This window comes from Pelophylax lessonae, assembly GCF_965119305.1.
Source record: "Pelophylax lessonae genome assembly, chromosome: 1".
Classification (NCBI taxonomy): domain Eukaryota; kingdom Metazoa; phylum Chordata; class Amphibia; order Anura; family Ranidae; genus Pelophylax; species Pelophylax lessonae.
The window spans coordinates 803,981,058-803,993,498 of record NC_138768.1 but is presented as its reverse complement, the minus strand read 5'-3'; the positions used below and the strand labels follow the sequence as shown (position 1 = coordinate 803,993,498).

The 12,441-nt window shown below is 44.3% G+C and overlaps 1 protein-coding gene across 1 annotated transcript in view; it reads left to right on the top strand.

The window, feature by feature from the left end:
• HGFAC (HGF activator) overlaps positions 1 to 12,441 on the top strand; it is a 165,288-nt gene that overhangs the window by 72,243 nt on the left and 80,604 nt on the right. The window contains exons 5-7 of the mRNA XM_082243346.1: positions 1,002 to 1,124; positions 2,349 to 2,483; positions 7,561 to 7,671. Of these exons, the coding sequence (XP_082099472.1) occupies positions 1,002 to 1,124; positions 2,349 to 2,483; positions 7,561 to 7,671 (369 nt within the window). The remainder of the gene's footprint in view (positions 1 to 1,001; positions 1,125 to 2,348; positions 2,484 to 7,560; positions 7,672 to 12,441) is intronic.

Sequence of the window (12,441 nt, the reverse complement as noted above, 5' to 3'; positions counted from 1 at the left end):
AATGCAGAGATACAGCAGGTAAAGATGCACCAACAGCATCTGTCTTCAGAGGGTGGAATGCGGCCTGTCCGGTCCCAAAGGGGAGGGTTCTGTTGCAGGATTGGGTGTCCCTAGCCTGTCCCTGCTTGTCAGGAACCTTTCCCTGCCGCTAATACCTTCCCTGACAGTCGGTGCTCTTTCTCTACTCTAGCCACTACTCAAAAGTACACCAGAACCTGTGGGCAGGGACTTATAAAGCCTCTACTAACCCAAGATGGTCACCAGAGGTCACCTGGATGCCGTACAGCCAATCAGAACGGTGCCTTCAGGGATTAGAAAACCATAGAGAAACCAGGTTTCTCCTGACTTCATCTCCAGGCTGTGGTACTGCCTGTCAAGCGTTACCTACAGTCGAAAAAGTAGACTGCACCTGCTTACAGGGTTCCTTGAACTGTGTGAACATGACCTCCCATTCAATGGTGTCTGCATAGTTCTGGGTCCAACGCCACTCAGTAGAGCGAGTTGATTGTAGCATGGCATTCTTACCACCACTTTAAAGGGGAGATTTCTTCCAACTGACTACCAAGGGGCATTCTTCTGCTGAGCCCTGAAGAATTAATTTTAGCAATTGTTTCCTGTGACCTGAAAATTATTTCAAGGGTTCCTCTGGAGTAAAAAGGTTGAGAAAGACTGGTAAAGAAAATGCATAGGCGGTGCTGAAACACGAAAAGGTGAATGGGAACACTCAAAGCTCTCAGGTGCACAAAACTTATCAAGGGTTAAGAATTATGGCAGGGAGATCTCTTTGTTGTAGTAGACATGCAGTAAGGTCCAAAACAAAAGGAACAGGCACAGCCACATCAGGCTCAATCTATAACTAAAATATCACCTTTGGGATCCCTAAATAATTTTGTTTTTACTTAATAAAAGATCAGTCTTCTGTTAACCTGAAAAATGCAAACCTTTAACAAAGATGAAAACAAACGTATATTTTAACATTTCCTTCATTTTGCTTTTTACAGTTTTTGAGGATCATTGTGCCAAGAATCCTTGCCAAAATGGTGGCACCTGTACCAACATACCACTTCTGAACACCTTCTTCTGTGTATGCCCAGAGGGATTTTCCGGACATGACTGCGAAATTGGTTAGTCGCTTAAAACATGTCTAATTCTGCTGCTTTATTGTCCAGTTATAGGTTGGGGTGGGTCTGTGACCAGATTTATTACTTATTTGCAGTGTAGTTTGTAAGGAGGTCACAGACCTGACTGTGCTATCTAATATGGACAATGGCTAAACAGAATTGTAAACCTGTCGGCAGGTAAATAATTCACGCAATTGTATTTTATCTCTGAGTTTACCTGTGTGCCTGATGTTTAGCTTTAAGTGGTAAAGGCATTTCAGTAGACACTGCCTGCTTTTCTGTTACTTTACGTCATTGTTATTTTGGAATCCGCAACCTGATAAAAGGATAAGCTACTGTTATAAATCATTGGTTGCAGCTTGAGCTACGGAGCCTGTACACAAAGGCTTTTACAGGCACCATAAAACAGATTATACATGCTGTGAATGGATAAGGATGTGAAGTCCTAAAGCTCCATGTACTGGCTAGAAAGCTTTGGCGCTAGTGGTACTCCTACCCCAAAGTACTCGTGTTACTAATAATTAAAATAGGTTAATTTTGCAAATAATAGTTTATGATTTAAAAACTAAAAAGTCTCTCTCTTAAAACATAAGCTTGGCATTTTTTTCTTGTGGGTACTTTTAAAGTACAAGTCTAGGTTTTAAACCTCCTCCATGAAACCCCCATGTACCTTTTTAAAAACTGGATTTTTGTCTTACTGTAAAATCCTTTTCTCTGATGTTCATTGACGGACACAGCGAGATGTCTTCATTAATCAAATAAGTTATGCTGCGCTTCCTAGGAGTAGGACACTAGGTGGAAAAGGGTTAACAAAGTTAACAGAACTTTCAGCTACACCCATGGGGCAGTCCCTGGTGGTATACTCCCACTTCCTGCTTCTAGGATCCAGTTTTGTAACAAGCAGTGTCAGAAAAATACATAACCCAACTCCACAGAGGGGTGGGTGCTGTGTCCGTCAATGAACATCAGAGAAAAGGATTTTACGGTAAGACAAAAATCCAGTTTTCTCTTTCGTTCATTGACGGACACAGTGATATATCTTCATTAGTCGAATGGGATGTCCCAATGCAGTAATAGCATGAGGTGTGGGAAACAAATAAATACAGCAAGAACAATTCCCAACAGGCTAAACATTTTATCAGTTAGTATGTGGCCTTCAATAAATCGGCTTTGAAGTAGTTGGGTCATTACATTTTCTTTTGACTGGTTCTCTTCTGCCCTATTTAGTCAAGTGCTTTGATGAAGCACACTACCAGTATTATGATACTGGAGACAGCTGGGCCAGAATTCACCATGGAAGAGTGGAGCGGTGTACCTGTCAGAACAGCCAGATAAAGTGCCACACTGGAGAAAGATACACAGGTAATTATGATCTCTAACAATAATGCTGCAGTCAATGAACCGTCATTAAAAGACAAACAATAAATGTTTTTACATAATTATAATCTTTCTCTAGGGCTCCCCAAGCTCCATTTTGTTGGCAATCTTTCTTCTGTGATATGACGTCCTAAAATAGTCACATGTGCAGCATTTTATAAACTGTTGTCACCTAATAGAGGTAGGAACTGCTACCATGGCATTCCAAACATTGTCTGCCAGTTATTCTAGAATCCTTCTCTGATTAATTGATACATCATCATGGTTGCTGTCATGGGTTAAAACCCTGGGCAGGAAATTCAAAACTGCACTTTTCTGGTGGTAGTTCCATAGGTAACAACATGGGCCTAATTCAAGCAAGCATTTGCACCAGTGCCGGTAACATTACAGGCACATGTGGCAAATTCAGGTAGTTCGTACTACTACTACTTTAAGGGAGAAATGATTAAAGAATTACCACCAGTTCTCATATTGTAAAACTAAAACCAATTCTGAGCTGGTGTACAGAGGTATGCCAGTGCCTGTGCTGGGAAGCTGTAACGGCTTTTCACACAGAGCTCTATCTCTGGCCCCATTTAGCTGTTGGCTGGGAGATTCTCTGGCCACAAGCTAAATGCAAATGGGGATACAGGTGATGTCATTATCAGATTATGGGCAATGACCATATTTGGGTAATGCCAAGTCACTGGATGGGCAGAGCTTAATGAGAAAGTGAGTCTACTCCTCATTGCATCCTCTTTACTTTTGATTGACAGCACAGCGGCAATGGATCCACCCACTGCCATGCTCTGTCACTCAAAAGTAAAGTGGGTCTGATGGGGAAGTAGTCTATCTTTACTTTGGGTGGGTGGAGCCTGCTTAGGAACTGATAGACTAATTCCCCAAAAGGTCTGCTTTACTTTTGATTGACAGAGCATGGCACTATTGGACTGAATAGCAGATATGGATCCTCCCACTGTGTGCTCTCCAATCAAAAGTAAAGTGGACCTGATGGAATACTAGTCTATCAGTTTCCAGTTTCTCAGTACAAACTGAGGGCACAGTGGCCAGTGAAGGAGGGTGGGAGGTAGTGCATTAAGGAAGGAATGTCCATTGTGGACACTCCTCGGTGCAGACATGGACAGATTTTTGTATCTGCCTGTGACAGGTACATGATTCACAGATAAATACACGTTTTCCAGCACACCATGGATCTTGAATTGCAGTCCAAAACTTTTATTGCAGAGAGATCACATCCAAACAAAATAAGTGCAATGTTTCGGAGCCATGCGGAATCCCTTCATCAGGCATGTGATGAGGAAATGGGTCCTACGTGGCTCTGAAACATTGCACTTATTCTGTTGTGATGTGATCTCTCTGCAATAAAAGTTCTGGACTTCAATTAAAGATCCATGGTGTGCTGGCAAATGTGTATTTGCGATGTATCCAGTATCCAGCTGGTAATCGCTACAGCACCCGCTACAGAGGAGCCTGTAATCCAAGAATGTATGTGATGGGCAGACAGACAAGAAGGTATATGATTCGGATGCGTTCACAGACACTTCCGGTACTGCACCCCAACAGAATGCTAAAAGGTGTCCATGACACCCTTTATTAATTCCCAGTGGGTCTTGTAACCTAAACTTTTAAAGGACAGCTGCAATTTGAATGTTAGTGACCATGCTTTGCTCATACAGGGCGATGTAACATGTTTACTTACATAGGGCGTGCACCCCAAAGCTTAAACACATATGCGTATGTGTGTATATATACTGACGGTGTCAATAGGGCAGTGGAGAGTGTCAGTAGTTTCATTTTTATTTCATTTTTTATTATTTTTATTTTTTTTTACAATTTTTTTTTTTTTTTTTTTTTAGGAGTCCCATTAGGGGGCTTTGGTGAAATATTTGGGGTCTAAAGAGGGGAAATCTGTACCACACAGGGTGATTAGGATGTGCCCATGCACACCTATGTTTACCTAATTGGCCACCCATCCTCTGCTCCCTGGCCTATACTCACCTTCTTATTACTCCCCTGCTTCAGTAGAGAGGAAGTAGGAGACTATAAGCAGCGTGCAAAATTGTACATTTAAAGTGTATATATAGCCAAAACCTTTTTTATTCATTTTTTATTTGTGTAGCACTGTCCCCGTAGGGCTTGCTGTGTGATGACTTCTTGGGCCTCCTCTGATTACCTGCAGACAGTCACTTAGGGACAGTTCACACATTCATCCTTACTCCCAGTTGCTTGTTACTCAATAAACAGTCCAGAGGATTTGGTTTTATATTTATTGTGGAACTTGGATAGGAGGAGGGAATAGTGGGATACTCCAACTTGAACTATTTACAGTTAATAAGGACAACTCTCACTTGGCCTCACCAGGTTATTTGTGGAGGCAGACACACTGCTTTAACCATACTGTCACTTGTATGGAAGAATTAAGTCTTCTTGGTCTCCCTATCATCAGACTTGTTGCAACTACTTTATCTTCAGGACACTTTCTAGCATCCCTTTAAATGACACCCGTCCACTGACTCTTCCTCAGAAGGGGTGGTCCTCTCAGAACAGGCCGCTCAACACAGATCTGTACTCACTGTAGGCCGAATCAGATCCTCTCCAGTGTCTCCCCTTTAGTTAACTCTGCAGAACCTCTGGGTTCAGCTCCTCTCTGACTCTCCGGCCCTCAGGTCGACCACCTCCCCCTGGGACCCCAGTCTCCAGGTTAAAGACATGTGCCCCTGGCATTTATACAGTATCCCAGAATGCACCGAGACACTATCCTCTGCCAATCACCAGGGCTGTACTAAATGCCTGTGTACTCATTCATCAGGTTTCCTCCCACTGTCCAATATGCCTCCCTATTGGACCAGTGTGAAACACTTCAGACGAACTGAGCTGCACCATGAGCAGACCTTGCTAGCAGATTCTGCTCTCTGGTAGGTAGAGAGCAATATAAATTTACCTGGCAATCGCTCTGGTAAGCAGAAAGACCCAAAAACTATATTCTCTATTCTAGCATCTACCTAGGAGGGTGCTACATCTGGATAGCATAGAGAAGGTTTAGAACCTGTGTCAAATTTTTATTGTTGTCTTTGCCTCCCCTAGGTAGATGCACCCTCTTTTTCTCATTGTGACCATTGTCACTGGAACAAGAGATGGGGGAAGTCTTCAAGTAAGGACAGATATTCAGCTCGCTTTGTTGAGATTTCCCCTTCCTTCACCTCTGGGACAGAACTCTCCCCAACAGGGAACAAAAATAAACTGCCTTTTTTTCTTTTTTTTTTTGCTTTATTTTATTTTCATTTTTTATGCTAGAATGTAATTAACAATATTTGGCCACAACATTTGGCCAATGAAACAAAATAAGAATAACGGTCATGGGTTTTAACCCTTCCCTCTTTCTCCAAAATTGTAAAGAAATGTTTTGGCTATTCATACACTCTTATGGCGCTTTTCCACTGCATGGAACCGAACGGTTCGGCTCGCTTTTGTGCTTTTCCACTGCTGGTACCGCATGGTATAGTGTCGGAACGGTTCGGTACGGTACGGTACGGCGGCGCTTTTCCACTGCATGGAACCGAACGGTACGGTACGGTACGGCTCTGAAAAAACAGTACCTACTCGATTGTGGTTCCAACAGGTACCATAACTGGTACCATATCCCACAATCCTTTGCATGCAGTCACTACTAGCCACTGATTGGTCAGAGAATCCCACCCACCCCGTTGTTATCCCACCCACTTAACTTTAGTACTACTTTAGTGGAAAAGAAAACCATACCGTACCGAACCCTTCCAACACCGTACCATGTGGTACCAGCAGTGGAAAAGCAAGCAGGGCCAAGCAGGGCCGAGTAGAGCCGAGCCGGTACTTGCAGTTGAAAAGTGCCATAAATGTACCTGTCACTTTGCCCTGCAGGGATAAAAGCACATGTTCACTTGATGCTTTTTATCTTGCACCAGCTGTTTTTAATTACCTTCCCCTCAAATTATACCACTGCTTGATTTCCAACCTCCAGTGTTGACTTCTCTGTGAAACATCGGTATTAAAAATATATGATAGTATATTAAAATGTAATTAATTGTTCAGCATTAATATTTAAAAAGTTGGTTACCCTACATATATCAATAATGTATAATTGTAGTGAATAATGAGTACTGCATATATTATATTGTATTATACAAAATGTTGGTCCTGGTTAGCTTGCTTTGCCACGTAGATCACTATTTAGATAAACCTAAAAGGCCATTGTAGCTTGTTTTATCCTCCAGTTACTGGGTATTTACAAATTTAGGTTGAAAAAAGACACAAGTTCACCTATTTCCAACCAACAGTAATAAAAACTAATAGAAACCCTCCATATACACAATCCTATATTCGGTTTATGCAGAGGAAGGCATAAAAAAAAAAAAAAAACTCACAAAGCAAGATTTAATTTGCTCCAGCAGGGAAAAAATCCTTTCTGATCCCCCCAGGAGGCAATCAGATACCCCCTAAATCAACTACCTGGTGTTCTTGCCTACAAATATTAGTATCCAGTTATATTTTGTGCATTTAGGAATGCATTTAGTTCTTTTTTTTTTTCTTTAAATCTACTGAGCTGACCAGAACTAGTTCTTGAAATACTCCACATTTTGACAGCTCTTCTGTGAATAAGCCTTTCCATATGTGAACCATTGTGAACTGGTGCCCAAAACTGAACTAAATATTCCAGATGAGTTCTTACTAATTTGTACAGGGACAAAATTATTTTTCTTAGTAGTTACCAGGCTAGAAGGGTGGTCTGTAATAGCAATTTTTGACGATCAACAGGGAAGACAATGAAGAAATGCAAATTGGCTTTTTTTAAACTGGTTTAATTAATGTTTTATATTTTTCATTCACTTTGTTAGACTTCTTCGTCTGTGTTCAGTTCAAGATTTTTTTTATGGCACCCTTTACTATCCATAATTTATGGAAATTTAAAAATGTAAAATTTAGAAGTTCCCTTAAAAGTTTTCTTCTGAAATGTGAATTCTGAGATGTTCTATTTGCTGCAATCTAGACTAAATTTAAACTAACAGTGACTTGTCTGCTTTCCCAGCCTGCCTAATGAACCCATGCCAGAATGGAGCAGCTTGTCGTTTGATGAGTGCCACCGGCAGACCTGTGTGTGGATGCAGAGGAGGATTTGTTGGAAAATACTGCAATATTGGTAAGCCATACAAACCGATCCAACACAGCCTGGGTCAAATCACGTGTAACACCCTCCTAGTTAAGCTGCTAGGCAAATTTTGTTTTTGGCTCCTGCTGTAACTAGAGTATCAGTAATTGTTGGAGAGGCTTTACAGGCTGGAAGTTCTATTGCTTCCTCTTGCAGGGAGGGAGAATTCAAATGACCAGCCTGTTTTCTAAGCAGTACCCAGCCAATGCCTGTGGAAAAAGGAGATCCAGTAGGAGGCTGGGATGCTGTTAAATAGTCTGGAGCCCTGAGGAGATTGTCTTTTTCCCTCTTGGGGGAATGGATCAGTGAGCTGCAAGGAAAGGGGGGGGGGGGGTGTCTTGGTGCCACATTACCTATTGCAGTTTAATTTAGTGCTGCCCCAGCCGGGAGGGTTAAAATTAATTATGTTTCTTGGATTTTTCTTGGCAAGCTTCTTGGGTCTGACCCACTGGTCCAGTGTGATTTTAAAAAGGACAGGGGTCCCGATCCCATGGTCCGTTGCAGTTGTTGTCTTCACTGCTGATGCCGTTGCCAGAGTTCCTGCTGATGAAAGCCTGGCTTCGGGAGCCTTCCACAGTGTAGGGGTATTGCTGGGACCTGCAACCCTGGTCACTGCCACCTTGGACTTTGCCAACCATGCACTCTTACCTGTGCAGGTATACCGGGGCAGCCAGGAGCCTAAGTCTTTGCCTGTTCTGAAGTTACTAAAGAGGTGCAATGCAGATAAGCCGCACTCCTGGTCTACACCTTGAGTCAGTTAAGGCATATTGGGGTACGAAGACACAAGGGGTTACCCATCATAACAAAGGTTTAGCAAATAGCTGGTCGAGAAGCGTAGGCCTGTGGCAGGTGAGATAGCCTCTTGCTGGCACTCTCTCCATGAACGGTCCACCTCCCATCGCAACGGGAGCAGACCAGCGCCTCAGAGGTCCTCAAACTGTACACAGGTACGAAAGAGCTAAGTGAATGCAGGCATAGGGTCCACGCTAGGTGCATGGTAGGACCCTATTCTGTTGGAGGGAGGTAGCAGAGATACGCTGGACATGTGGAGAGGGCATCAGCTCTGTGTGTCCCTCCTAAATGCAACAAGTGACAGTAGTGGTATATATTAACATCAAGAGAGTTAACTAAAGTTCAGTCATCTGTTCAAGTGTACACAGTATACGGCCACATTTGAATCAGAGGTCCGCCTTAAGGTTGTTATCCATGAAAGCAACCTCCATCCTGTCCCAGGGTATTGGTAAACATGGCACAAGCAAAGGTACCCTATGTGTAGGGCAGTGACCCTATCCAAGGATCCCAGCGTAACCCTGGAGAAACTACCTCAGGGTAGGCCTCCTATGTGACCCATGCTTAGCGCCCAACAAGTAGGGGAACATGGAGGAGGTACCACCCACCTACCCTACAGGCTACTTGCCCCTAGCGCACCTGGGATTTGATTATTTTACAAGAGACTGCACCTGGACTGATCTTGTTCCAGGTTTCTGTGAGTAGGGCCTCCTGTCTGTGCTGCACCTTAAAGCTACTTCATGGTCCCCTGCCGTAAACCTGACCAGCTGTACATGTGCTAAAGCTACCTTATGGTCACCAGCCATGAACCTATTGACTGTTCAGTCTAGCTTTACCTGTTCTGCAAAGTATCTCATGGCCCTTCTAAACCACTGCTGCCAATTGCGCATTTTTCCTTTTGTGCAGAAGTGTAGCTGGTATAGGGGTCTACTGAACATCTCACCTGGTCACCCTGATGTAAGTAAAAATAATCAAGATCACAGCCAGAGACATTAAATAATGTTCCCTCCACTTTATGAGCAATAAGTCACTAGGATTTTCGGTCTTCTTTATCCTGTGTTGTTCTCCTTTGTCAAGGAGCACTGAATTATTCTGTTTCTTTATATATTTTCACCTCAGCTTCCAGAAGTCCAGTAGGTAAAATTAACCTTTAATCTCCAACTCCTGCCAAATTCACACAAGCTCACAGGATTCACTGCCTATAGAATTAGGTATTGTGGTTGCTTTGAAAGGGTCAAGAGTCAAAATTCTTGAGAGAGAGAGAGAGAGAGAGAGAGAGAGAGAGAGAGATCCATTGCAACTTAAAAAATAGACTGTGATTGCTGTTCCAGAGCCAGAAACCTGATTTTGGCTCTCTTAAAGTACATACAATTACCAAGAAGCCAGAGAAAGGCAAAAAGACATGATACACTAACTTACCCCCTACACCCTCCCCCTGGTTCCAACTGTACATACCTCCATGGACAGGCCCGGACTGGCCAAAGGGCAGACCGGGCATTTGCCCGGTGGGCCGGGGCCACCTGCTCCATGGCCTATTGATTACCAGGCTGCACAGCTGGAGGCAAGCGAGGTTGATGGCTGCCGAGTATCCATCTCGCACACAGCTCAGCCTTCGAGCCAACGCTGACAGTCCCCCCCCCCACACTGACGCCAGAGGAGAGAGAGCTCATCTGCTCCTCCTCCCACCCCCCTCCTCTTGGGTCTGCCCCGCTCACAATCCCCAGGGATGTGTGGGTGGGAAGTATAAAGCCGGAAGAGAAAAAGCTGCAGACAGCCTGTGCCTGAGCCTCCATCCTGGAATGAGTAAGCTTACCCTCTCTCCTGCCTCTAAGTATATAAAACTAACTTAAGGGGGGGGGGCTATGTGGACTCTGATGCAAGGGGGGGGGGGCTTTGGTGAGCAGAGACCCCCTGACATCAGAGTTCCCGTTTACACCAGAGTCCACAGCATTCCCCCTAAATCAGGGTTCCCAGAACACCCCTTACATGAGAGTTCCCCTTAAATCAGGGTTCCCCTTTACATCATAGTCCACAGAGCTCCCCCTTACAGTGTAAGTGGAAATTCTGTGGACTCTAAAGAGGGCTGGTGGACTCTGATGTAAGGGGGGGCTATGTGCAGACTCTAATGTAAGAGGGGGGCTCTGTGCTGCTTTGATGTAAGGAGGGGCTCTGTGTGGACTCTGATGTAAGGGGGACTGTGCGGACTTTGATTTAAGGGAGGAGGGGGTGGGAGGACCTGCAGATCTGCACAGTGAGCAGAGATTAAAAGGAGGGACATGATTGCAAAGGGCACTGTGATGGGGGGCTGTAGTTGCTAGTTGCTTTATATCACAGCGTCCCCTGTACATTACAGTGTGGAGGACCAACTCTGAATATCCCGTCACTAGCCGCCTCCACAAATGCCTAATCCCCCCCCCCCCCAGGTCTCTGGAAAAATTGGCCGCTCAGTCTAAAATGCCTGGGCCTAATTTTTGGGTGATGAGCTGTCAGTGCCCGCACAGCTGGTGTAGCAGTCTCAAGATTTGAAATCCCTACTCCTCTTCCCCTTCTATCTTTAGAGCTTCTGGGACAAAGCAGAGCAATTCTGCTTGGTCAAAACAGTTACATATCAGCACTGACCAGAGGGAATTGTTCTGCTCCATCCCAGAAGCCCTATAGAAAGATGAACAAGAGCGGAGATTTCAAATCCCTGGATCACAGCACCAGGTGCATAGGCACTGACAGCTCATCACCCTTGGAGGCAAGTACAGCGGGGACTGGGGGGTGTAGGGTGTTGGCTCACCTTTTCATTTTTCTAAAAAAGGGAACCCTTTAAGATTTTCCTTGCTATCTGTATAGGCCAAATTGACTGCCATCTTTTGTGGGTATCCTGTACCCCACTATCAGAACTGGCCCTGTGCATCCTATGCAGTGGGTCAAGGCCCTTGAGCTGCGAAGTGGTGGGCTGAAGGAAGCTCCAGCTTTGAGCACTGCTTCATCAGCCATCATGGGGAGGCTTTGTAAATTAGTGCCTCCTGTGATGCAGAGCACCACCAGACTTCCTCCCAGTCTGCTACAGAACCCCTAACTCCCTCCCCATAGTCTTGGAACTGTGGAGTCCACCACAAACCTCCTTGCAGAGCCCCCCTAGTGCCCCTATTAGAGTTCCCTTAGCCTGTTGCACAGCCCCCAGCTTCCCACCGTGTCCCCGTGTCTGGTAACTGCAGAATCCTTGAGCCACTACAGTACGTTTCAGCCACCTGCAGAGCTTTTTAGCTCCTTTTAGAGTCCCTAATTGGTTTACTCCCACTGACATCAGTGTCAGACATTTCCTCTTTCTACCGGTCACTAACACTAAGCTATCCTTCCTCCTACTCCCCACCACTGTGGGGGCATTTTTTCTCCAACTAACCACTTATGCTGAGGCATTTTTTCCCTACTGACCACCAATGAAGCATTTTATCCTTCTACTGGCAACTATCACCAGGGCATATTTTTCTTCCCACTGACTACAGACAGCAGGGCATTCCCAATTCCGCTCTTCTTAAGTTTGTTCATCAATACATTTACATAAAGGCACTTGCCTCTGCCTTGATGATGCCATAGAGAGCTCGTCCTCGGCATCATCTTCTTTTTTTCTTCTTTCCTCCGAATCTTCTCTTTATTTACTTTCAGATATTCACTTAATTCTCACTTCAGTTTGCTTCACCATGCTTGTTTTTTTTATACCGACAATACTGACTGGTGACTCAGTGCATTGCTGATACCTCTTACATTACTTAGAGATGATTCATCACCATGATGAATGGAGAGCGCTGATTCCTTCCATATTTACACTGTACAAAGTTGATAAATAAGAAAGGTGAAATAGATTATTATTTGGGAAAATTGCACTTTATTTTTGCTAGGATTACAACTGTGAAACCCAAATCGGTTGGTAGGGGAGAGGGGGAAGATAAACACTGTCTACATACACTCACAGGCCACTTTATT